This window comes from Oncorhynchus mykiss, chromosome 7 (assembly GCF_057628025.1).
Source record: "Oncorhynchus mykiss isolate SJ-2025 chromosome 7, ASM5762802v1, whole genome shotgun sequence".
NCBI lineage: Eukaryota > Metazoa > Chordata > Actinopteri > Salmoniformes > Salmonidae > Oncorhynchus > Oncorhynchus mykiss.
Genome location: NC_143028.1, coordinates 17,983,668 through 18,007,027, shown reverse-complemented (window position 1 = coordinate 18,007,027; position 23,360 = coordinate 17,983,668). Strand labels below are relative to the sequence as shown.

The following is a 23,360-nucleotide window of genomic DNA, read 5'->3' as shown; positions in this document are numbered from 1 at the left end:
AGCGCCGGACAGGAGGGCGACTCTGGCAGCGCCGGACAGGAGGGCGACTCTGGCAGCGCCGGACAGGAGGGCGACTCTGGCAGCGCCGGACAGGAGGGCGACTCTGGCAGTGCCGGACAGGACACAGGCACCAGGCTGGGGAGACCTACTGGAGGCCTGGTCCGTGGAGGAGGCACAGGATAGACCGGGCTGTGGGGGAGCACTGGAGATCTGGTGCATAGCCTTGACACCACTCTTCCAGGCTGAATGCCACGAGCTGGAACAGGCCGCACTGGGATCTCCTGGAGAACTGGGGAAACTGTGCCTAGAGCCGGCGCAGGATATCCTGGCCCGAGGAGACGTCTGGAGAACAGGGATGGCACCATCCGTCCTGGCTGGATCCTCACCCTAGCCCGGCAGATGCGTGGAGCTGGAATGTAGCGCACCGGGCTAAGAACGTGTATTGGAGATCTGTAGTGCCAAGCTGGCACAAGACGTGCAGGGCTGGGCAGGCGCACAGGAGGCCTGGTAGGTGGGGCTGGCACAGTCTTCACCAGACGGCAAGCACGCACCTCAGGAAGAGTATGGAGAGCTGACTCAGGTGACATCAAATCAAGGACATGCTCCGTCGGGCGGATGTCGTGCCTCATGCACCAACACAGCAACTCTCTCATTACTCTCTTCTCCAATCTCCCCATCAACTCCTTCACTGTCTCTGCTTTGGTTCCTTCACTCACCTCCAATTTCACCCTGACTGGCTCTGCTTCCATCCTCGGCTCCGCCGACAGTCCCGTGTGCCCCCTCCCCCCAAAAATGATTGGGGTTGCCTCTCCTGGACACGCTGCTTGGTCCTTTGGTGGTGGGTAGTTCTGTAACGATCCTCTTCCTGTGAATGACTGGACCAAGGTGCAGCGTGAGACGTGTTCATGATATTTTATTAAAATCAGAACACTAGAACAAAAAATAACAAAGAGGGAAGCGAACAGTTCTGTAAGGAAACTAACAATACAGAAAACAACAATCCACAAAACCCATGTGGGCAAGAGGTTTCCCAATCAGAGAGAACGATAGACAACTGTCCCTGATTAAAAACCATACCCGGCCAAAACAAAGAAATACAAAAACATAGAAAAAATAACATAGAATTCTCACCCTAGTCACACCCCGGCCTAACCAAAATAGAGAATAAAAACCTCTATGGCCAGGGCGTGACAGCGCCATTGAACTTGTGCAAAGTTCAATGGGGCTTTCTTTTGTCTCTTTCAGCAATATGGTATTTTGTGTTTGTACCTAATGTATCTTTTTACTATGTGCTTGCTTTCTCAGAAGTTCTGACAACAACTTCTGCACATATGACTGAAACAATCTCAGATGCTTCTGTGGGTAAGTACATTACTGTCTTCAAAAGAAAGCCCCATTGCACTTGTGCAAAGAGCAATGGGGCTTTCTTTTGTCTCTTTCAGCAATATGGTATTTTGTGTTTGTACCTAATGTATCTTTTTACTATGTGCTTGCTTTCTCAGAAGTTCTGACAACAACTTCTGCACATATGACTGAAACAATCTCAGACGCTTCTGTGGGTAAGTACATTACTGTCTTCAAAAGAAAGCCCCATTGCACTTGTGCAAATTGTAATGGGGCTTTCTTTTGTCTCTTTCAGCAATATGGTATTTTGTGTTTGTACCTACTGTATCTTTTTACTATGTGCTTGCTTTCGCAGGAGTTCTGACAACAACTTCTGCACATATGACTGAAACAACCTCAGATGCTTTTATAGGTAACTACATTACTGTCTTCGGAAATCACACATTGATGAAGGCTGAAGGGGGAGAGAGAGAAATTCCAACATGTTGTCTACTCCAAAGATACCTATAGCGGCGGACAAATTCAATTGAAGTCGGAGGTTTACATACACCTTAGCCAAATACATTTACACTCATTTTTTCACAATTCCTGACATTTAATCCTAGTAAAAATTCCCTGTCTTAGGTCAGTTAGGATCATCACTTTATTTTAAGAAGGTGAAATGTCAGAATAATAGTGTAGAGTGAAGTATTTCAGCTTTCTTTTCTTTCAGCTTTATTTTCTTTCATCACATTCCCAGTGGGTCAGAAGTTTGCATACACTCAATTAGTATTTTGCAGCATTGCCTTTAAATTGTTTAACTTGGGTCAAACGTTTTGGGTAGCCTTCCACAAGTTTCCCACAATACGTTGGGTGAATTTTGGCCCATTCCTCCTGACAGAGCTGGTGTAACTGAGTCAGGTTTGTAGGCCTCCTTGCTCGCACACGCTTTTTCAGTTCTTCCCACACATTTTCTAAAGGATTGAGGTCAGAGCTTTGTGATGGCCACTCCAATACCTTGATATTGTTGTCCTTAAGCCATTTTTACACAACTTTGGAAATATGCTTGGGGTCATTGTCCATTTGGAAGACCCATTTGGGACCAAGCTTTAACTTCCTGACTGATGTCTTTGGATGTTGCTTCAATATATCCACATACTTTCCTTTCCTCATGATGCCATCTATTTTGTGAAGTGCACCAGCCCTCCTGCAGCAAAGCACCCCCACAACATGATGCTGCTTCACGGTTGGGATGGTCTTCTTCAGCTTGCAAGCCTCCACCTTTTTCCTCCAAACAGAATGATGGTCATTATGGCCAAACAGTTCTATTTTCGTTTCATCAGCCCAGAGGACATTTCTCCAAAAAGTACGATCTTTGTCGCCATGTGCAGTTGCAAACCGTAGTCTGGCTTTTTTATGGCGGTTTTGGAGCAGTGGCTTCTTCCTTGCTCAGTGGCCTTTCAGGTTATGTCGATATAGGACTTGTTTTACTGTGGATATAGATACTTTTGTGCTTGTTTCCTCCAGCATCTTCACAGGGTCCTTTGTTGTTGTTCTGGATTGATTTGCACTTTTCGCACCAAAGTACGTTCATCTCTAGGAGACAGAATGCGTCTCCTTCCGGAGATGACAGCTGCGTGATACCATGGTGTTTATACTTGCGTACTATTGTTTGTACAGATGAATGTGGTACCTTCAGGCGTTTGGACATTTCTCCTAAGGAGGAACCAGACGTGTGGAGGTCTTCAATGTTTTTTCTGAGGTCTTGGCTGATTTCTTTTGATTTTCCCATGATTTCAAGCTAAGAGACACTGCGTTTAAAGATAGGCCTTGAAATACATCCACAGGTACACCTCCAATTGACTCATATGATGTTAATTAGCCTATCATAAGCATCTGAAGCCATGTCGACATTTTCTGGAATTTTCCAAGCTAGCACATTCTGAATGGCTATTCAGTGGCCAAGCCTTGACACACCCACAACTTGTTTATTCATATAAACCCAGGCCTTTCCCGCTACCGCCAGCAATTGCGCCCATAATTGTGGTTGTGAAAATAGCTCAAACATTTCTGCCCCCTCCACATGTGTTATTACATAACACAAAAAAAGTGCAATAGCATCAACTGTAATAAAGTGTTAATTTAAGTCTGAATTTGCAACACCCATGGTGTTAGGGACCAACACTCTAGGGTTGTCAGTTTGTGAACACTATTTCGGTGGATCACATATAATTTCTAAGAAAGTGTTAAATTGAACACTGTGGGTGTTAAAATACGGATCTAAAATGTGCTGTGGACATACAACTGTTTATTATAGTGAGAAGGTCAATTACAACAAGTAAGAAAAACTGAAAAGTAGGGTAAGAATTAAATGAGGAAAGTAGAAAATTGGGACATACCAAAACAGGATGAAACAAGAGACGGCCACACTGGACAGGACCGGACAAGACAAAGCATGACTTGTGGAAAAGTTGCCTGTTACCATAGAGATGTTAGTAGGTAGGAGGTACCATTTTAATGTTGTCTGAGGTGGCCTGCGGGCAATGTAGGATAGGAATGGTTCCTAGATTGTGTCCTTCAGTTTGTTATTTTGTGGATCTCTCCAGGGAGGCCAGATCAGACAATAAATTAAGCCAGTGTATGGTTGAAACATTGGATATGCTTATCCAGTTTAGCAATATCCCCTTTTGGGCGACTGTTAATGAAATGAATAGGAAGTGTTGTTTGTCCTTGGACATAGAGGAAAGACAGGGGACGCCATCATCAAAGTAGTGGAGGATGCAGAGTTTTGGGGATGCAAGAATGGTGATATGGAGGATGACTGAGGGAATGCTCAGAACTTTTTCCCAGTAATTCTCAATGATGGGACAAGACCAGACTGCAGGGAGGTGAGTATCAGGAAAGTACTTTTGGCAAACTGTAGTTTTGGCAAATCGGTTACATCTACTTTGTGCATGACACAAGTAATTTTTCTAACAATTGTTTACAGACCGATTATTTCACTTATCATTCACTGTATCACAATTCCAGTGGGTCAGATGTTTACATACACTAAGATGACTGTGCCTTTAAACAGCTTGGAAAATTCCAGAAAATGATGTCATGGCTTTAGAAGCTTCTGATAGGCTAATTGACATCATTTGATTCTGTGCCTTTAAACAGCTTGCTCCATGGCAAAATATGTGGTTGCTTCAAGTTTACGGTCTTGTCATCAACTCCAATTCGAATGCTCATCCGTTATAGCCGAGTTCGTTAAATGTGTTGAACATGTTTGCAGTCCACATTGTTGTAATTGCATTGCTTCAATGTGGAAATACATGGTTAAACATAGGCGGTAGGATTTGGACAGGGACATGCCAAACAAGCAAGATTCAATTCACTAGACTATTGATGAGACCTGAAAAGACAGTGTCTAACTCTGATCGAATTCTAATATAAATGTAAAAAACAACCTGTTTTAAATAGGCTCTGAACACAGTTACAGGCACCATAATTGCTCCCCGTAGACGTGTAATACAGCTGGTTTTGCGCACATCCAAACTTTTCACAGGATCCAATATAAAGAGAAGGGGGGGGGGTTCTAAACAGGATCGGGTCTGAGGCGTGATGTCATAAATCGCTTCTCTCGTTCCATGGCACTGTGTGCACACGTAGGCCTAAATGTCTTTCCGCATAACATTCACACTTCTATCCACGCCTCTCCTGTCAATTGTATTGTTGCCGATGTGCAAGACAGATTCTCAACAAAAATCTGCCATTGATATGACATTATGCACTCTTAGAAAAAGGGGTCCCAAAGGGTTCTTCGGCTGTCCCCATAGGAGAAGGCTTTTTGGTTCCAGGTAGAACCCTGGGCACTGTACGTCGTGGCTGGATTGGCTGCTCATCTCAAAACCCATTCCATTATCAACTCCATTACCGTTAAGATGGTCTTTTTGTGAGTCTTAACATGTCCTGTTTTGCGCTGAATGAAATGGTCACTTTCTGCTTGTGTTTTTAAAGGTTATGGATGGTCAAAATCATGTTTTGTACGACATTTGATTATATTTGGATGAGACGTTGATAAAGTTTGATCATAAAGTTACTGGGCCCCTCCCCCATGTCAAACACTTGGATTCGGGAGGCGGGATTACTAAGGGGATAGGGGGACATCATCCTAACTATCATTTTAATACCCACAAAAAAAAAATAAAGAAAGGAAATTAAAATAAATGGTATGAACAAAAATATTGGCACCCAGGAGAATACTTTGGTTATACAGCATTTGGCAAAGATACACTACATGACCAAAAGTATGTGGACACCTGCACGTCGAACATCTCATTCCAAAATCATGGGCAGTAATATGGAGTTTGTCCCCCCCTTTGCTGATATAGTAGCCTCCACTCTTCTGGGAAGGCTTTCTACTAGATGTTTGAACATTGCTGCAGGGACTTGCTTCCATTCAGCCACAAGAGCATTAGTAAGGTCGGGCACTGATGTTGGGGTGATTATGCCTGGCTTGCAGTCGGCGTTCCAATTCATCCTAAAGGTGTTCGATGGAGTTGAAGTCTGGGGTCTGTGCAGACCAGTCAAGTTCTTCCACACCGATCTTGACAAACCATTTCTGCATAGACCTCGCTTTGCACGGGGGCATTGTCATGCTGAGACAGAAAAGGGCCTTCCCCAAACTGTTGTCACAAAGCTGGAAGCACAGAATCGTCTAGAATGCCATTGCATGCTGTAGCTATAACATTTCCCTTCACTGGAACAAAGGGGCCTAGCCCGAACCATGAAAAAAAGCCCCAGACAATTATTCCTCCTCCACCAAACTTTCCAGTTGGCACTAGGAAATTGAGATCTGCCGGACTGCCAGATGAAGCGTGAAGCGTGATTCATCACTCCAGAGCCCAATGGCGGCAAGCTTTACACCACTACAGCCAACGCTTGGCATTGCGCATGGTGATCTTAGGTTTGTGTGTGGTTGCTTGGCCATGGAAACCCATTTCTTGAAGCTCCAGATGAACAGTTCTTGTACTTACGTTGCTTCTAGAGGCAGTTTGGAACTCGGTAGTGTGTGTTGCAACCAAGGACAGACGACTTTTATGTGCGTCCCGCTTCAGAACTCGACGATCCCGTTCTGTGAGCTTGTGTGGCCTACCACTTCGCGGCTGAGCCGTTGTTGCTCCTAGACGTTTCCACTTCACAATTAAATCCCTTACAGTTGACCGGAGCAGCTGTAGCAGGGCAGAAATTTGACCAACTGGCTGGAAAGGTAGCATCCTGTGACGGTGCCACAAGTCTCTGAGCTCTTCAGTAAGGCCATTCTACTGCCAATGTTTGTCTATGGAGATTGCATGGCTGTGTGCTCGATTTTATACACCTGTCAGTAATGTGGCTGAAACTTCCAAATCCACTAATTTGAAGGGTGTCCACATACAACTTTGTATATATAGTGTATTTTTCACTTTGGAGTAGACAACATGTTTGCAGTTCTCTCTCACCCTTCTATCTGTACAGTGCCATGCATAAGTATTCATTCCCCTTGGGGTGTTTCCTATTTTGTTGCATTACAACCTGTCATTTAAATGGATTTTTTATTAGGATTTCATGTAATGGACATACACAAAATAGTCCAAATGGAAAAGATAACTTGTTTCAAAAATGTTGTTTCAAAAATGTATTCCCCCCCCCCCCCCCTATGTTATAAAGCCCCTAAATAAGATCTGGTGCAACCAATTACCTTCAGAAGTCACATAATTAGTTAAATAAAGTCCACCTGTGTGCAATCTAAGTGTCACATGATCTGTCACATGATCTCAGTAAATATACACCTGTTCTGAAAGGCCCCAGAGTCTGCAACACCACTAAGCAAGCGGCACCACCAAGACCAATGAACGCTTCAAACAGGTCAGGGACAAAGTTGTGGACATCCCACGGAGCACCGTTAAATACATTATTAAAACATTGAAAAAATATGGCACCACAACAAACCTGCCAAGAGAGGTCCGCCCACCAAAACTCACAGACCAGGCAAGGAGGGCATTAATTAGAAAAATGCAAAGGGGGTGAATACTTTCGCAAGCCACTGTAACTATGTGTGATTTCTGAAAACCGGCATATTTACCTATAAAAAAGGCTTAGGTCTTTTCACTCATATGGACCAACTCCATATTAATGCCTGTGATTTTGGAATGAGATGTTCGACAAGCAGGTGTCCACATACTTTTGGCCATGTAGTGTGTGTATGAATATAAAAAGGGAGATATATGCAAATGTTGTATGAACAGGCAGGGGTATATGGATATGACAAGGCTGGGTGTGAGGAGACAGAGAGCGAGCACGAGCAATCTCTCCCTGAAGTCTCTCACTGTGTGTGTGTGTGTGTGTGTGTGTGTGTGTGTGTGTGTGTGTGTGTGTGTGTGTGTGTGTGTGTGTGTGTGTGTGTGTGTGAGCAGACAGAGAGAGCAGTCTTTCCCTGAAGCCTACATGCCTCAGTCTCAATTACCATCCTGTCTCTGACCTCAAACAGTGAGAGTTAATAAGGCCTGTGAACTCTCCTCTCCCTGCTCAAACATGTATTCTCTCAGTACTGACACACACACTACTAACACCTCGTACCCTCTTTCACCCCCGGGGTAACTAGTCTTCTGAATGCAGCAACCTCACGCTCTCAGTTCAACCTCCGACCATGTCATCCACTATACTTGTGCCCCCTTGCTCAGGGAGGGTGGTTATCGACGCATGTATCCTGATAACGACTTGGTGTGCTCTACACTATAGAGTGTGCTACTTTTTGACCAGAGCACCAGGGGCCCTGGTCAAAAGTAGTGCACTATGAAGAAAATCGGGTGCCATTTGGGAGGCATCCTTGGAAGGGGTTGCACATTTTGCGATAGTGATTAATGAATCATTAATGATGGGCTGAACTCCTCTGATGAAGCAGGTAATTAAGAGTTAATGAGGTATTGCACACCGACGCGTCCCAGCACACTTCTTGTTTTTTTGTTGCTTGGCACTTTTGAAATGTGACTTTTTTCCCCCTACACACCTGGAAGTGTGTGTGTGTGTGTGTGTGTGTGTGTGTGTGTGTGTGTGTGTGTGTGTGTGTGTGTGTGTGTGATGCACTGTAAGATTGGTTGGGGGGAGGGGATGACACACATTGAGCTGATTGGAGTGTTTGTGTCCCCCCCGGCTAGATTAAAGTCAAGGTGGATTGGACAGCTGTTCCATTGCAATAACTTATACTTAGCATCTCCTTCATCACTCTTTATTTAGTCTCCCTTCCTCTTTTGACAGGCAGAAAGGCAACATCTACCTGTCACTGTTGAAGTGAGAGAATAACATTCAGTCAACAGGCCCTGCGCTCGACTAGCGTCCTGTCCAGGGGGTGTACTTGTACATCAAACTGCCTTCATGCTTCCGACACAGGAGAATCAGGAGATAGGCTACTTACTGTCGACAGTGTAGCTGTACTCAAAGCCACATCATATACTGTACACATGAATCTGTCACTACTGTATAGTCTAAACCAGAGTCAAACTACGGAGACAAGCAACGCAAGCAAGCGTCAAACAAGCTAGTGTAATGAATGTACGGTGAAATCTGAAGGGAAGTGTAATGATGTAAATCAGTAGGTACCGTACATGTCTGTGTGTTGACTACGAGGCTCTGTCTCTCTAATGTCATTATCGTGTTCTCTGTTCTGGTGTCACTTGCAGTGGGAGCCGCCGCCGTAAAAGGTGTATCCTTTGAAGTCCTTTTCGCAGGAGGTGAGAAATATATCAATCACAATGTATTTATAAAGCCGTTTTTATATGAGCAGTTGTCACAAGGTGCTTTACATTAACCCCTAAGCTTTAGAGATGGTTATCCAGATGTGGAAGCATTATTGTTCTCTCTATAGTGTGAAAATGGAACTAATTCCATGAGTATACGTAAATGGAAAGTCCTCCACTCCATTGTTTCTGGTTTCACCTATATAATTGTTATCGTTTCCCTCGCCATGCTGAAGCAACAACGTTCTGACATCTTTTTTTTTACTCTATCAAAGAAATGTCATTTATTTTACTTACATTTGAAGTCAATTCGCAGGTGCTCTTATCCAGAGAAACGTATAGAGGTGCCTCGCTCAAGGGCACCTCGACAGATTTTTCACAGGGATTTTTTCAGGGATTTGAACCAGTGACCTTTCGGTTACTGGCCCAACAATCTTAAAACACTAGGCTACCTGCCGATCCACCTACCTAAAAATCAATGAACTAACACGTAAAAATGTCATGTTTCTTTGATGTTCTAGATCACGATTACCCCTATGATAATGTGTCTTATGAAAAAACATATTACTCTTTAAAAGAGTATTCTATATTTTCAGAGACCATTCTCCCCTCTGTCAGTCTAATTTATATCCGTCTCTCTCCCTTCCCAGGAGTCATTGTGGTGGTACTGGTGGTGGTACTGGTGCTGGTACTGTGCCACAAGGGCAAGCATAAGGGCACTTACCACACCAACGAGGCCGAGTGTGGTGATTCTGTCGACACGTATGGCGTTGCCTCTTAAAGCGAACTAGAGATTTTGATTGAGGAAGAATAGAAAGAAGTACACTTCATTTGAAACAGGACTTTTTCCGATTCTAAACCGGGGCCAGTTGCCAAATATTTTCTACGGAATTGGTAATGCCTATGATGGTCATCTAATTTCAAGGCAACATTTATATGGGGCATACGACCATCTCAGCTCTGCAGATTTTGCCACGAAGAGACAGAATCGTTAGATCACTTATTTTTGTATTGCCCATATATACACTATATATACAAAATTATGTGGACACCCATTAGTGGATTTGGCTATTTCAGCCACATTACAGCCTTATTTCCCTCATCAATCAATATACAGAAGCACTTTAATAAACAATTAATATTCATTACATGTGACTAACTTCAAGCTTACAATTAGTACAGTAGTTAAACCAATATTAGATTGTTGAGGTTTTCGAAAAGATGTAAAAACTCGAGAAATTTTACAATCCTTTTTGTTTTCCTTTAAAAAAAAAATGTATACTCAAAAGATAGTACCTTGTTTGAATTTCTATTATGAGGGTGTTGAGTGAGCTTAATGTATAATAATGTATAGCATTGCTGAATGTAATATCTGTTTTCAATTTTTTTCTAAATTGACGTCCAGTAGTAATCTGAGCTTGTAAAATTAAATCAAGGCACAGGCATCTTTCCTAACGTCAAACTGGATGTTTTGTTTTTTTGGCCTGAAGGTACCAATAACTGAGAAAAGGAAATGCTTCGGCGAGGACCATAGGAACACAAAAAATTACTTTCATGAAACTTGACAGACATTTCACCTATGACAATACTGGGAACAAAACAGTCAAAAAAATGTCAATTCCCCTTCTTCTCATGCAAGTCTCTGTAACTAATATATTACCATGTGATTAAAGAGAAGCGACCTTGTTTTTGCCTGATGAAAACAGTGTCTAATTAGCAGTAAAACACTCGTTCCAGAGAGGAAGGACTTTTTGTATCAACAAGGCAACAACAGGGAAGTTTCAAAAGGAAACTGAAGACAGCCGAATCACACGGGGGTTCGTTCCTTAGACACTGTCCCAGCTAGGTGGAAAGGCTTCCATGTAGTTCAGAGAGGGCATATCAACAGGAACGCCCTGATAAATGCTCAAAGTATCAACATCCCAAAATACTGTATCGGTGACTAAATGTGGTCCAGTTTCTGTTGACGATAATGCATGTCTGTTGTTCTATCACGTGAAAGTCCCATTCGATTAGCGTTGCGTATGTATCAAGCTACACATTTGATAAATTTGCACAATCATGGACTAAATTGTTTTTTGGGGTTTTTTCAAATTAAGAGTTTACTTGTATATCCAGTCGAAAAATCTGATTATTCAACACAACATCTGGGTTCAGAAAACCAAGATATAGGAGCAAAAGTTTGCACTTCAATAGTGTGTGTTAATGAGATTTAGAAACTTATGGAGGATTTTGTGTTTTCTATTTTCATCAAGCTAGAATAGAGCGATGCAGTGCCCGAGGCTGCTGAAGGGAAGTTCTGAATCCTTGAGTAGTGCCAGGCAGCGCTATGTGGGTTTAATGCAATTCCAACAACCCCAGAAACGTTCCTGCAGAGCTGAGCCAGCACACTTTTCAAAAAACCATGGTGCCTCTGGGAAATCGTTTTACTCTAATTGCGCATTATTCTTGGTCGGGATACAAGACAATACAAGCCAATCTCAAGATCATACATCACCTGATCTACAGGCTGGCAAAGAGCACTTACTTTTGGCCATTTGATTGCAAGTTGAAAGTATTTATTTCCATTTGTCTTCCTAATCAAAGTATGGAACAATTTCTAACCTTTCTCCAAACAGATTTTTCTTTCAATTCTCTAATCAAGTCTAACTTCAAAGCCAGTGACTCAGTGTGTGTTTGAGTGCATTAGCTAGAGTGCTCTGTCTGATTGAGGTAAAGACAATAACGCCATTGAGACATCTATCCAACTGCCGTCCTCACTGACATCATATCAAGTCCTATTGGTCAGGGGACCAACCATCAGAGAGGAAAACGCTTATATAAGATGTGTCCCAAATAGCACCCTATTTCTTATTTTGTGCACTAGGGTACTTTTGACCAGGGTCCTATGGGGGAATAGGTTGCCGCTTGGGACTCGGCCGTGACTTCAGCAGGGCCACTGACACCTCTCAAGGAGATGGAAAAACTTTTCTACAGCAGTCATTCCAGGGTCACTGAAGCTATAGCTTGGCCTAGACAGCCATAGACAAGCACCAGGCGCTTGAAAGGCAATAATCAGGAAGTCAGCGTTGCAACCAGCAACCAGCCGCACTTCCCTTTCAATGTATTTTTTTTATTAGAAATCAAATAACCGTTCAAAAGGCACCCATTGTGTTCTCTTACAATTGTATCCCAGCTTTCCTCCTGGCCTTGGTGTGCAGAGAACATACTTTTTTATTGTGACAATAAGCCATACTTTGATATGGCCCTGAAGGCATCAACATAAATTCATTTCATCTCGACTGCTCTGTGAAGCTTGAACAATGGTAAAGCCAAAGCTGGTGACTTTCCCATCTCTTCTCCGACTGTCTACGAAATGGCATAAAATAACAAAGAAATGCTAGTATTCTCCATGGATGAATGCGGCATGCGGCTGTATTTACCTAAAGACATCGACGATGAAAACACATAGAATTTCTTTTGAGCAATGTAGCTACCTCCCTCTCTTTGAGTTGTAGCTAATTCACTCTCTTTGAGTTGTAGCTAATTCACTCTCTTTGAGTTGTAGCTAATTCACTCTCTTTGAGTTGTAGCTAATTCCAGTAAAAGAGGAAACAGTACATGAATGAATGAATAACTTGACTTGGGAGCCCATGGTCCTGTAGTCTGAGTTGTGTGGATTATCTCCCTTGTTAGACAATAGGCTAAATCTTGTGTGCGTCCCAAACAGCACCCATAGGGCTCTAGTCAGAAACAGTGCACGACAGTATGTACAGGAAATAGGCTGCCATTTGGGACGGAGAACCTGGACGTGTTCAGACAAAATGGAAGAAGAACGGGAACAGGGAACTCATTGAATCATCTCGTTAGAATATCCCCATGGCTTAGGGTCTGTCCCAAATGCAACCCTGTTCCCTATGGGCCCTGGTCAAAAGCAGTGCACTGCGTAGGGATTAGGGTGCCATTTCGGGATGCACTTTTAAGGTTCTGGGGCTCTTGAGAAAGGAGAGTTTTGCATAATACAGCCACAATAAAACAAGAACTCCAGCTCATCCAAGTGTTGCTCTATTCTATTCTTCAGCGAATATCCTATAAGCTATAATGAAGATGTGTGACTTAGCCCCTGACATGGCCAGCTTCCTAGGAGAAAGGACTTCCATTCCAGACTCAATTACTATTTCAATACGTTTCCGCCATGGATATTGAATATTGCAAGATAAGCAGTTCTCGCAAAATTGCTAGCACAAAGTCTGCTCCGGGGTTTGTGCTCAGGCTTTTGACGCTTCTGTTCAGAGGTGCATTGGGAAGGTTATGAAGCACATTTTCTGGGGCGGGGGGGGGGGGGGGGGCGGGGTTACCAGAATAAATAATACAGTATCTGCCTGTGAAGACGGATGCTACATTGTTGCAGCCAGGAATAGTTCCTGCGCTCAGCACTTCCCCAAAGAGTTGTGAATGTCAAACCTGCAGAGGAGAGGGGATCCCCAACAGAGCAACGTTAGAGAAATGTTAAACCAACTCCGTGTTAAATCTGAAATCCGCATAAGGTGAAACGCCGTCATCGTTCGCCCCCCAGCACATTTGTCATCAATCAATCAATCAATCAAATGTATTTATAAAGCCTTTTTTTTTTATTTTTACATCAGCCGATATCACAAAGGGCTGTACAGAAACCCAGCCTAAAACCACAAACAGCAAGAAATGCAGGTGTAGAAGCACGGTGGCTAGGGAGAAACCTAGAGAGGAACCAGGCTCTGAGGGTTGGCCAGTCCTCTTCCGACTGTGCCGGTTGGAGACTACAACAGAACATGGCCAGGATGTTCAAACGTTCGTTCATAGATGACCAGCAGGGTCAGATAATAATAATCACAGTGGTTGTAGAGGGTGCAACAGGTCAGCACCTCAGGAGTAGATGTCGGTTGGCTTTTCATGGCCGGTCATTCAGAGTCATGATTTTTCTTTGGTTTGATGAAACGGAGGAGAGGAGCATCCAGCATCGTGCAATGATGTCAGCGGGGGGGGGGGGGGGGGGCGGGGGGCGACGACGACACTGTGCTCGTTGTTTGAAGTACCTTCTTTGTTGTTGTGATGTCGCAAACTGACGTGGCAGTTTCACCAAGTATGAATTCCAGTTTGAAAACTGTGTTCAACCAAAAATGCCGTGTTAAAACACTTTTTTCCTAAACTTTTTTCCAAAACTAGGCAGAAATGACGAAGAAAAGTGATTCAGAAAAGAGGGAACAGATGGTGATATGCTTTGAACTGCGTTTAATTAAGTCTGTTCCTTTCTGTCTACTTTGATGAATCCTTGTTTCCCTATCAAACTAAAGGGGACATCATCCCCATTAACAACTGTTACTCATGTATATACCTGTAGTTTGGTGTTGAAAGATTCATACAACACAATAACAGTACATTGCCCTCTGATCCTAGAGATCATAATAACCTTGTGTCTCACTCCCACTATCCAACGTGCATTTACTGTCCATAAGGAGGCTGCCTGCCTGCCTGTTTGCCTGACTGTATACCTGCCTTCTTGCCTTGCTGCCTGTGTGGCTGGCTGCCTGTACAGATAGCACTGTGGAAATAGCCTGCCTGCCTGCCTGCCTGCCTGCCTGCCCGCCTGCCTGCCTGCCTGCCTCTCTGCCTGCCTCTCTGCCTGCCTGCCCGCCTGCCTGCCTGCCTGGTGTGCTCAGCAGTAAGAGGTGATATAGGCCTAATCATTATTACTCTATGATAACTGATAAATCATCCTCATATGAACGGTCACTAGGGGAAATTGGTTTTTGCTATTTCATGTGTAACCGCATTGCACCTGCAGAAACCCCATCAGCAAAACAATTCAGCCAGCACGGAATCCTCTGCAGGTGTTCTGCTAGGCTGTGTTGTCATTAACAAACTACTGGAATTGTGTTTGTGTGTATATGGATGGGTTACTCTGGGTCCTAGAGTATGCTCACTTTTTTCATATACTGTAGTTCCATCCTATTTGTATTTTTTTTTAAATTACTGCTTTTTGAATGCAGGCAGACCATTGAAAGGTCTCTGTACTTTGTATTTTTCTCTCTCAGTGTGAGAAGCCAGTTCCCAAGTTCCATTACAATTGTCTTTCCAGACTTAGTTGTTGTGACAAACTTTCAACCAGATAATTCAGTTCCCTGGGTGTAATTACTCAGTTGACTGCAGGCCCATTTAGATTTAATTAAAAGTGGGAGCCCAATATCACTTGTCATTGCACCTGACACCCTGGCATTAACTTTGCAGCTTTGCATTCATTAGAGCGGGCAGTCGTCTCCTAAAGTTGTATCTTATTTACAGCATAATCCTACCAGACAAAATATGGTGGAGCAAATTGTACATCCTTAGGTTATGAAAGTAACAAACGGAGGAGAGTGTGTGTGTTGGCAGAGGCCTTCCAGGTTCCCCACAGTCACAACACGGTAGGAGCATGGCTGTGTCTTTGCACTGCCAATTATCACTCCGGAAATTCAGTAAACAGACCAACTACATCACACACACACACAGTGTGTGGGGTGACTGATGTGAGACATCTGCTATAAAGCTTTGTCTCTAATTAGATGAAACAGGAAAAATAGATCTCACAAAACATCTTGCTCACCTTACATGGCCTTTGCTTGAAAGGCAGAGGCATCTTCAGCATCTATTCGACACTCTCTTAGAAGGCCAGATACATTTCCACTGTCATTTCCGCTGTGGACTGACTCAGTGTTACGGGATTGTCGAAATGAAATTGAATTCTTTCGAGCAGATAGCTACAACTCTTCAGGGAAATAGCCAGAGACAACATACAGTCTGTTCAACAGCAATTAATACAAATGAACAAAGATAGCCCTGAAGTAACTATTCCTAATATCGAGTACATCCCAGTGCTTAATTGTAAACACAGCGCCTTGATGTGTGATCTGCCTTTAAATGAACACTATTTTCCTGTGGACTAAGAGAGTTAGGCCACTGACTGGACTAACAGCCTTGTTTGGTATGCAGGTCTACCGGAGGCCCCAAACATAACAATTAATTGGCTCTAGTTCTCCTTTGTGTCAGATCTCACATTTCAACTCAATTAAACCCCATTTTATTACAAAGCTTCGTCTCCGGCATGAGTGTGACTAATTGGAAAGTGGGCGAACAAGGAAAGCAATTTTCTCACCTAGAAATGACTCACCTACTTGTCACACAATGCCTTTTTTTTTTATCGAACAAATGGTTCAAGCCTCTACACAAACTTCTTAGGAACAGTGAGCCCCATTATCACGTTGGAAGGGTGGATGAATGATGCCTATTTATCCATCATTACAGATCATAGGGATTTTTCCCTTCGTGCACATTCGCTATTAGATGAGAAAAAAATAAATAAAATTAATTTCACACAGACAGGGCAAATACAGTTTATTGTTGAAGTTTTATTGTCAAAGCCTCTTAATCCTAAAACCTAAGAGTGATTAACATTCATTCCATAAGATTTAACAAGGGACTACAAGCTGTCATGTTAATCACGAGACATCCTTATAAGCTAGGAGAATTTGTTATTTTATTTAATGGTTAGCACCAAGCAGTGCTGAAAGCCTTGCACTCTCCTGGATAAGCTCTTGAAGTGTAAGTCCATTCATAAAAGTACATCTATTTTTACTTTGACTCAAACCATTGGTCCACCTCCACTACAGTATTAGCAAGGAGTTTTATAACCAACCCAAGATAGACCAGAGCCTTTCATTTCCAATGGGAGCAAATTAATCATAGTGGGCAGAACGAGCAAGGAGGTGGGCAGAACAAGCAAGGAGGTGGGCAGAGCCGAGCACGAGCTAGTGAGATCTTATTGGCTCGTTATTTGCATATTTCAGTTAGGGAATGCCTACTCTGTGACGTGCGCGTGTGCACTCGAAACAATGCACTTTTTTCAAAACTTTGGCAAAGGGTAAACGTCTACAAAACGCAGCCCACTCCGTTTTGTGAAACTGAAAGCCGAACCACTGCTTTTAATCAGGGCAAGGTGACCGGAAACATGACCGAATACAAACAGTGTAACTATTCCCTCCGCAAGGCAATCAAACAAGCTAAGTGTCAGTATAGAGACAAAGTAGACTCGCAATTCAACGGCTCAGACACAAGAGGTATGTGGCAGGGTCTACAGTCAATCACGGATTACAAAAAGAAAACCAGCCCAGTCACGGACCAGGATGTCTTGCTCCCAGGCAGACTAAATAACTTTTTTGCCCGCTTTGAGGACAATACAGTGCCACCGACACGGCCCGCAACCAAAACATGCGGACTCTCCTTCACTGTAGCCGAGGTGAGTAAAAAATTTAAACGTGTTAACCCTCGCAAGGCTGCAGGCCCAGACGGCATCCCCAGCCGCGCCCTCAGAGCATAACACCATAGTACCCTCCAAACTCGTCATCAAGCTCGAGACCCTGGGTCTCGACCCCGCCCTGTGCAACTGGGTACTGGACTTCCTGACGGGCCGCACCCAGATGGTGAGGGTAGGTAACAACATCTCCACCCCGCTGATCCTCCACAAGGGAGCGTTCTGAGCCCTCTCCTGTACTCCCTGTTCACCCACGACTGCGTGGCCACGCACGCCTCCAACTCAATCATCAAGTTTGCGGACGACACAACAGTGGTAGGCTTGATTACTAACAACGACGAGACAGCCTACAGGGAGGAGGTGAGGGCCCTCGGAGTGTGGTGTCAGGAAAATAACCTCACACTCAACGTCAACAAAACTAAGGAGATGATTGTGGACTTCAGGAAACAGCAGAGGGAACACCCCCCTATCCACATCGATGGAACAGTAGTGGAAAGGGTAGTAAGTTTTAAGTTCCTCGGCATACACATCACAGACAAACTGAATTGGTCCACCCACACAGACAGCATCGTGAAGAAGGCGCAGCAGCGCCTCTTCAACCTCAGGAGGCTGAAGAAATGTGGCTTGTCACCAAAAGCACTCACAAACTTCTACAGATGCACAATCTAGAGCATCCTGTCGGGCTGTATCACCGCCTGGTACGGCAACTGCTCCGCCCACAACCGTAAGGCTCTCCAGTGAGGTCTGCACAACGCATCACCGGGGGCAAACTACCTGCCCTCCAGGACACCTACACCACCCGATGTCACAGGAAGGCCATAAAGATCATCAAGGACAACAACCACCCGAGCCGCTGCCTGTTCACCCCACTATCATCCAGAAGGCGAGGTCAGTACAGGTGCATCAAAGCAGGGACCGAGAGACTGAAAAACAGCTTCTATCTCAAGGCCATCAGACTGTTAAACAGCCACCACTAACATTGAGTGGCTGCTGCCAACACACTGACTCAACTCCAGCCACTTTAATAATGGGAATTGATGGGAATTGATGTAAAATATATCACTAGCCACTTTAAACAATGCTACCTAATATAATGTTTACATACCCTACATTATTCATCTCATATGCATACGTATATACTGTACTCTATCATCTACTGCATCTTTATGTAATACATGTATCACTAGCCACTTTAAACTATGCCACTTTGTTTACATACTCATCTCATATGTATATACTGTACTCGATACCATCTACTGCATCTTGCCTATGCCGCTCTGTACCATCACTCATTCATATATCTTTATGTACGTATTCTTTATCCCTTTACACTTGTGTGTATAAGGTAGTAGTTTTGGAATTGTTAGTTACATTACTCGTTGGTTATTACTGCATTGTCGGAACTAGAAGCACAAGCATTTCGCTACACTCGCATTAACATCTGCTAACCATGTGCATGTGACAAATACATTTGATTTGGTTTGATTTGATTTGATTTGATTTGATTGTTACAGATTTTAGTTTGGTAACAGAAACCTGTATGGAGATCAAACTGTTTCATCGATGAGAAAATTAGCAAGAATGTCGGCCAAAGTCCATCTCGCTCAATATTCTCCCACTGCCGGCCACTAGTGAGTGGGAATGCCAACCGGATGCTTCACAATTGTACATCCGGTTTAATACATGGCTCATTGTTCTATCTGTGGTATTATATTTTCTGTGATAGTGTGACACTTCCCTCTTGTGGTGAAATGGATACAGTTGTTGTATGGAAGTCAAATGTTCTGACTGCGCCACCCTGTGGTAAATTCTAAGTACTGCAAAGAGAATACCGGAACACTGGTGAAACAACAACCACTCCTTATGAAAGTAACGTGTTCAACAGAGACGGGACAGTGGGTGATAGAGTGGTGAAATGAATAGTGAAAAGCATCCTTTTCAGTCAACCTTAACGTTCAAGTTGTATTTTGATGTACTGTACAGAGGTTAGGTTTAGAGTTGAGGTGGAGGGAATGTGTTAAGGTTAGGGTTAAGGAGGTCAACACAGACTGGCTCGGGAACATCTTTGTGCCTTTGAACTGTAAGTTGTCCTGTTATGACCGTATATGACTGTGTTGAATTCACTGTGTTGAATATCACTCCCGGACCAAATTTGATAAAGTGCCTGGGGAAGTGAGGGCCTCCATCGTGGGAGATTTATGATATGGATCTATTTTATTATCAAGTAATAAAAGTGGTCAGGACATCTGTTTGATTACTTTTATAAAACAGGGGTGGCAATACTGACGGGGAAATTACGAGGCGATAGACTGATTGTATACTGGGTGAAGTGCTTGAAAACTCCAGGTATGACAGTACCAAGTACCTCAAGTAAGGAATGCATAATGGATACCATGCCAAACAAGCAGAAGCAAAAGGCTGTTGTAGGCTCAGAGAAAAGTGTTGGTAGCAAAATACAAAGGATGCTTTAAGTTGGTCTTTAACATTAAGCAATACCCAGCTGACCAGTCTAATTGAAATCTGACCTGAATTCATAAGGTATACTCTGCCAATAACAGAGTGGGCTAGACTGGCAGAGACGGAGTGTTTGTTTCTAGAAATAAGGGTGTTTTGGATGGGCACATTCTGCTAGTAATGATAAGCAGAGCTGTTGGCAGGCGGCTGGTGTGGGCAGGGCCAGAGAGACAGCCAGGGGTTTGAGTTAGCTCAGGCCCAGACGCTCAGACCGTTCTGTTGGAGGGACGCCAGTGAAATTCTCTGGCCTGCTAGAGACAAATGATTATGTGAAGAAGAAGAGGGGTCTGGGCCGCCAAGAGCATAACTTCCCGTTAGAATGGGAATTAGAGGACCACACAGTTAGTTCAATCCCATCATTCACGAGGAAAACGGATCGATGAAGGAAGGATGGACGAAGTGGGAGGCAGATGCAGATGTGCTGAGTCAGAGGCCATTGTGACATATCTTCCTCTGCCTCAAAACAACAAAGATCCATCTACAGTTGAAGTCAGAAGTTTACATACACTTAGGTTGGAGTCATTAAAACTCATTTTTAACCTCGCCACAAATTTCTTGTTAACAAACTATAGTTTTGGCAAGTTGGTTAGGACATCTACGTTGTGCATGACACAAGTCATTTTTCCAACAATTATTTACAGACAGATTATTTCACTTATAATTCACTGTTTCACAATTCCAGTGGGTCAGAAGTTTACACACACTAAGTTGACTGTGCCATTAAAAAGCTTGGAAAATTCCAGAAAATGATGTCATGGATTTAGAAGCTTCTGGTAGGCTAATTGACATCATTTGAGTTAATTGGAGGTGTACCTGTGGATGTATTTCAAGGCCAACCTTCAAACTCAGTGCCTCTTTGCTTGACATCATGGAAAAATCTAAAGAAATCAGCAAAGACATCAGAAAAAAAATTGTAGACCTCTACAAGTCTGTTTCCTCCTTAGGAGCAATTTCCAAATGCCTGAAGGTACCACATTCATCTGTACAAACAATAGTGTGCAAGTATAAACACCATGGTACCACGCAGCCATCATACCACTCCCCGAGGTCGGACTGGGGACCCTTTCAGCGGGCCCCGCAGCGCCGGACAGGCGGGAGACTCTGGCAGCGCCGGAGTGAAGGGCTCTGGCAGCTCCGGGCTGGAGGGAGACTCTGGGCTGGAGGGAGACTCTGGCAGCTCCGGGCTAGAGGGAGACTCTGGCTGCTAAGGGCTAGAGGGAGACTGGTTGCTCCGGGCTGGAGGGAGACTCTGGCAGCTCCGGGCTAGAGGGAGACTCTGACTGCTCCGGGCTGGAGGGAGACTCTGGCAGCTCCGGGCTGGAGGGAGACTCTGGCAGCTCCGGGCTGGAGGGAGACTCTGGCAGCTCCGGGCTGGAGGGAGACTCTGGCAGCTCCGGGCTGGAGGGAGACTCTGGCAGCTCCGGGCTGGAGGGAGACTCTGGAAGCGCTGGACAGGCGGGAGAACCTGGAGGGAGGAGACAGAGAGACAGCCTGGTGTGTGGGGCTGCCACAGGAGGCCTGGTGCATGGAGGAGGCACCGGATACACAGGGCCGTGGAGGCGCACTGGAGGTCTCGAACTAATGGCTTGCACAACCCGTCCTGGCTGGATGGTGACTCTAGCCCGGCACGTGCGCAGCGCCGGCGCAGGATATCCTGGCCTGAGGAGATACACTGGCTGTCTGGAGAGCAGGGCTGGCACCATCCGCCCTGGCTGGATCCTCACCCTAGCCCGGAAGATGCGGGGAGCTGGGATGTAGCGCACCGGGCTAAGCACGCGTACTGGGGACACCGTGCGCTCCACTGCATAACACGGTGCCTGACTAGTACAACGCCCACAGCGGTAAGCACGGGAAGTTGGCTCAGGTCTCCTACCTGACTTAGCCACACTCCCCATGTGCCCCCCACCAAGACATTTTTGGGGCTGCCTCTCGTGCCTGTTGCGCTGCCGTGCTAACTCCTCATAGTATCTCCGCTCAGCCTTAGCTGCCTCCAGTTCCTCCTGTGGACGGCGATACTCCCCAGCCTGTGCCCAGGGTCCCTTGCCTTCCAGTATCTCCTCCCATGTCCATTTCTCCAGATAGCGCTGCTGCTCCTGGTTATCACGCTGCTTGGTCCTTTTGTGGTGGGTAGTTCTGTAACGTTTCTCCTCGTCATCTGAGGAAGAGTAGTCAAGATCGGACCAATGCGCAGCGTGGTATGTGTCCATGTTAATATTTAATAAATCAACTGAACACTGAATAACAAAACAACGAAGAGAGTGAACGAAACAGTCCTGTAAGGTGCAGACACAAAACAGAAAACAACTACCCACAAATCAAGTGGGAAAAACAGGCTACCTAAGTATGGTTCTCAGTCAGAGACAACGATTGACAGCTGCCTCTGATTGAGAACCATACCAGGCCAAACACATAGAAAACCAAAACTAGAACCACACATAGAATACCCACCCCAACTCACGCCCTGACCAACCTAAACAAGAAACATAACAAAGGAACTAAGGTCAGGACGTAACACCACTCAGGAAGGAGATGCATTCTGTCCCCTAGAGATGAATGTACTTTGGTGCGGAAAGTGAAAATCAATCCCAGATTGACCTTGTGAAGATGCTGGACGAAACAAGTACAAAAGTATCTATATCCACAGTAAAACGAGTCTGCTCCAAAACCACCAAAAAAAGCCAGACTACGGTTTGCCACTGCACATGGGGACAAAGATGGTCCCACCGTTCCTAGGCCGTCATTGAAAATAAGAATTTGTTCTTAACTGACTTGCCTAGTTAAATAAAGGTTCAAATAAATGTTGTGGGGGTGCTTTGTTGCAAGAGGGACTGGTGCACTTCACAAAATAGATGGCTCATGAGGGAGGAAAATTATGTGGATATATTGAAGCAACATCTCAAGACATCAGTTAAGGTATTGGAGTGGCCATCACAAAGCCATGACCTCGATCCTATAGAGATTTTGTGGGCAGAATGGAAAAAGCGTGTGCGAGAAAGGAGGCCTACAAACCTGACTCAATTAGACCAGCTCTGTAAGGAGGAATGGGCCACAATTCACCCAACTTATTGTGAGATGCTTGTGGAAGGCTACCTGAAATGTTTCACCCAAGTTAAACAATTTAAAGGCAATGCTACCAAATTCTATGTATGTAAACTTCTGACCCACTGGGAATATGATGAAAGAAATAAAAGCTGAAATAAATAATTCTTGTCACGTTCTGACCTTACTTCCTTTGTTATTTCTTTGTTTTAGTTTGGTCAGGGCGTGAGTTGGGGTGGGTTGTCTATGTTCTTTATTCTATGTTATATTTTCTCCGTGTTTGGCCTAGTATGGTTATCAATCAGAGGCAGGTGTCGTTCGTTGTCTCTGATTGAGAATCATACTTAGGTAGCCTTTTCCCAGCTGTGTTTTGTGTTATTTTCTGTATAGGGTTTTTTCATCACCATACAGAACTGTTTCGGTTT

At 44.4% G+C, this 23,360-nt stretch overlaps 1 protein-coding gene across 5 annotated transcripts in view; it reads left to right on the top strand.

Moving 5' to 3' along the window:
• The window catches only part of LOC118965271 (uncharacterized), a 39,984-nt gene extending 29,218 nt beyond the window's left edge, over positions 1–10,766 (top strand). For 3 of the 5 annotated variants that reach the window (XM_090240486.1, XM_090240488.1, XM_090240489.1), the window contains 5 exons: positions 1,306–1,362; positions 1,503–1,559; positions 1,700–1,756; positions 9,024–9,074; positions 9,731–10,766. In XM_090240486.1, the coding sequence (XP_090096612.1) occupies positions 1,306–1,362; positions 1,503–1,559; positions 1,700–1,756; positions 9,024–9,074; positions 9,731–9,861 (353 nt within the window). In that variant the 3' untranslated portion in view covers positions 9,862–10,766. The remainder of the gene's footprint in view (positions 1–1,305; positions 1,363–1,502; positions 1,560–1,699; positions 1,757–9,023; positions 9,075–9,730) is intronic. The other 2 variants (XM_090240487.1, XM_036983019.2) reach the window with 2 other exon arrangements.
• The last annotated feature ends 12,594 nt before the right edge of the window (positions 10,767–23,360 follow it).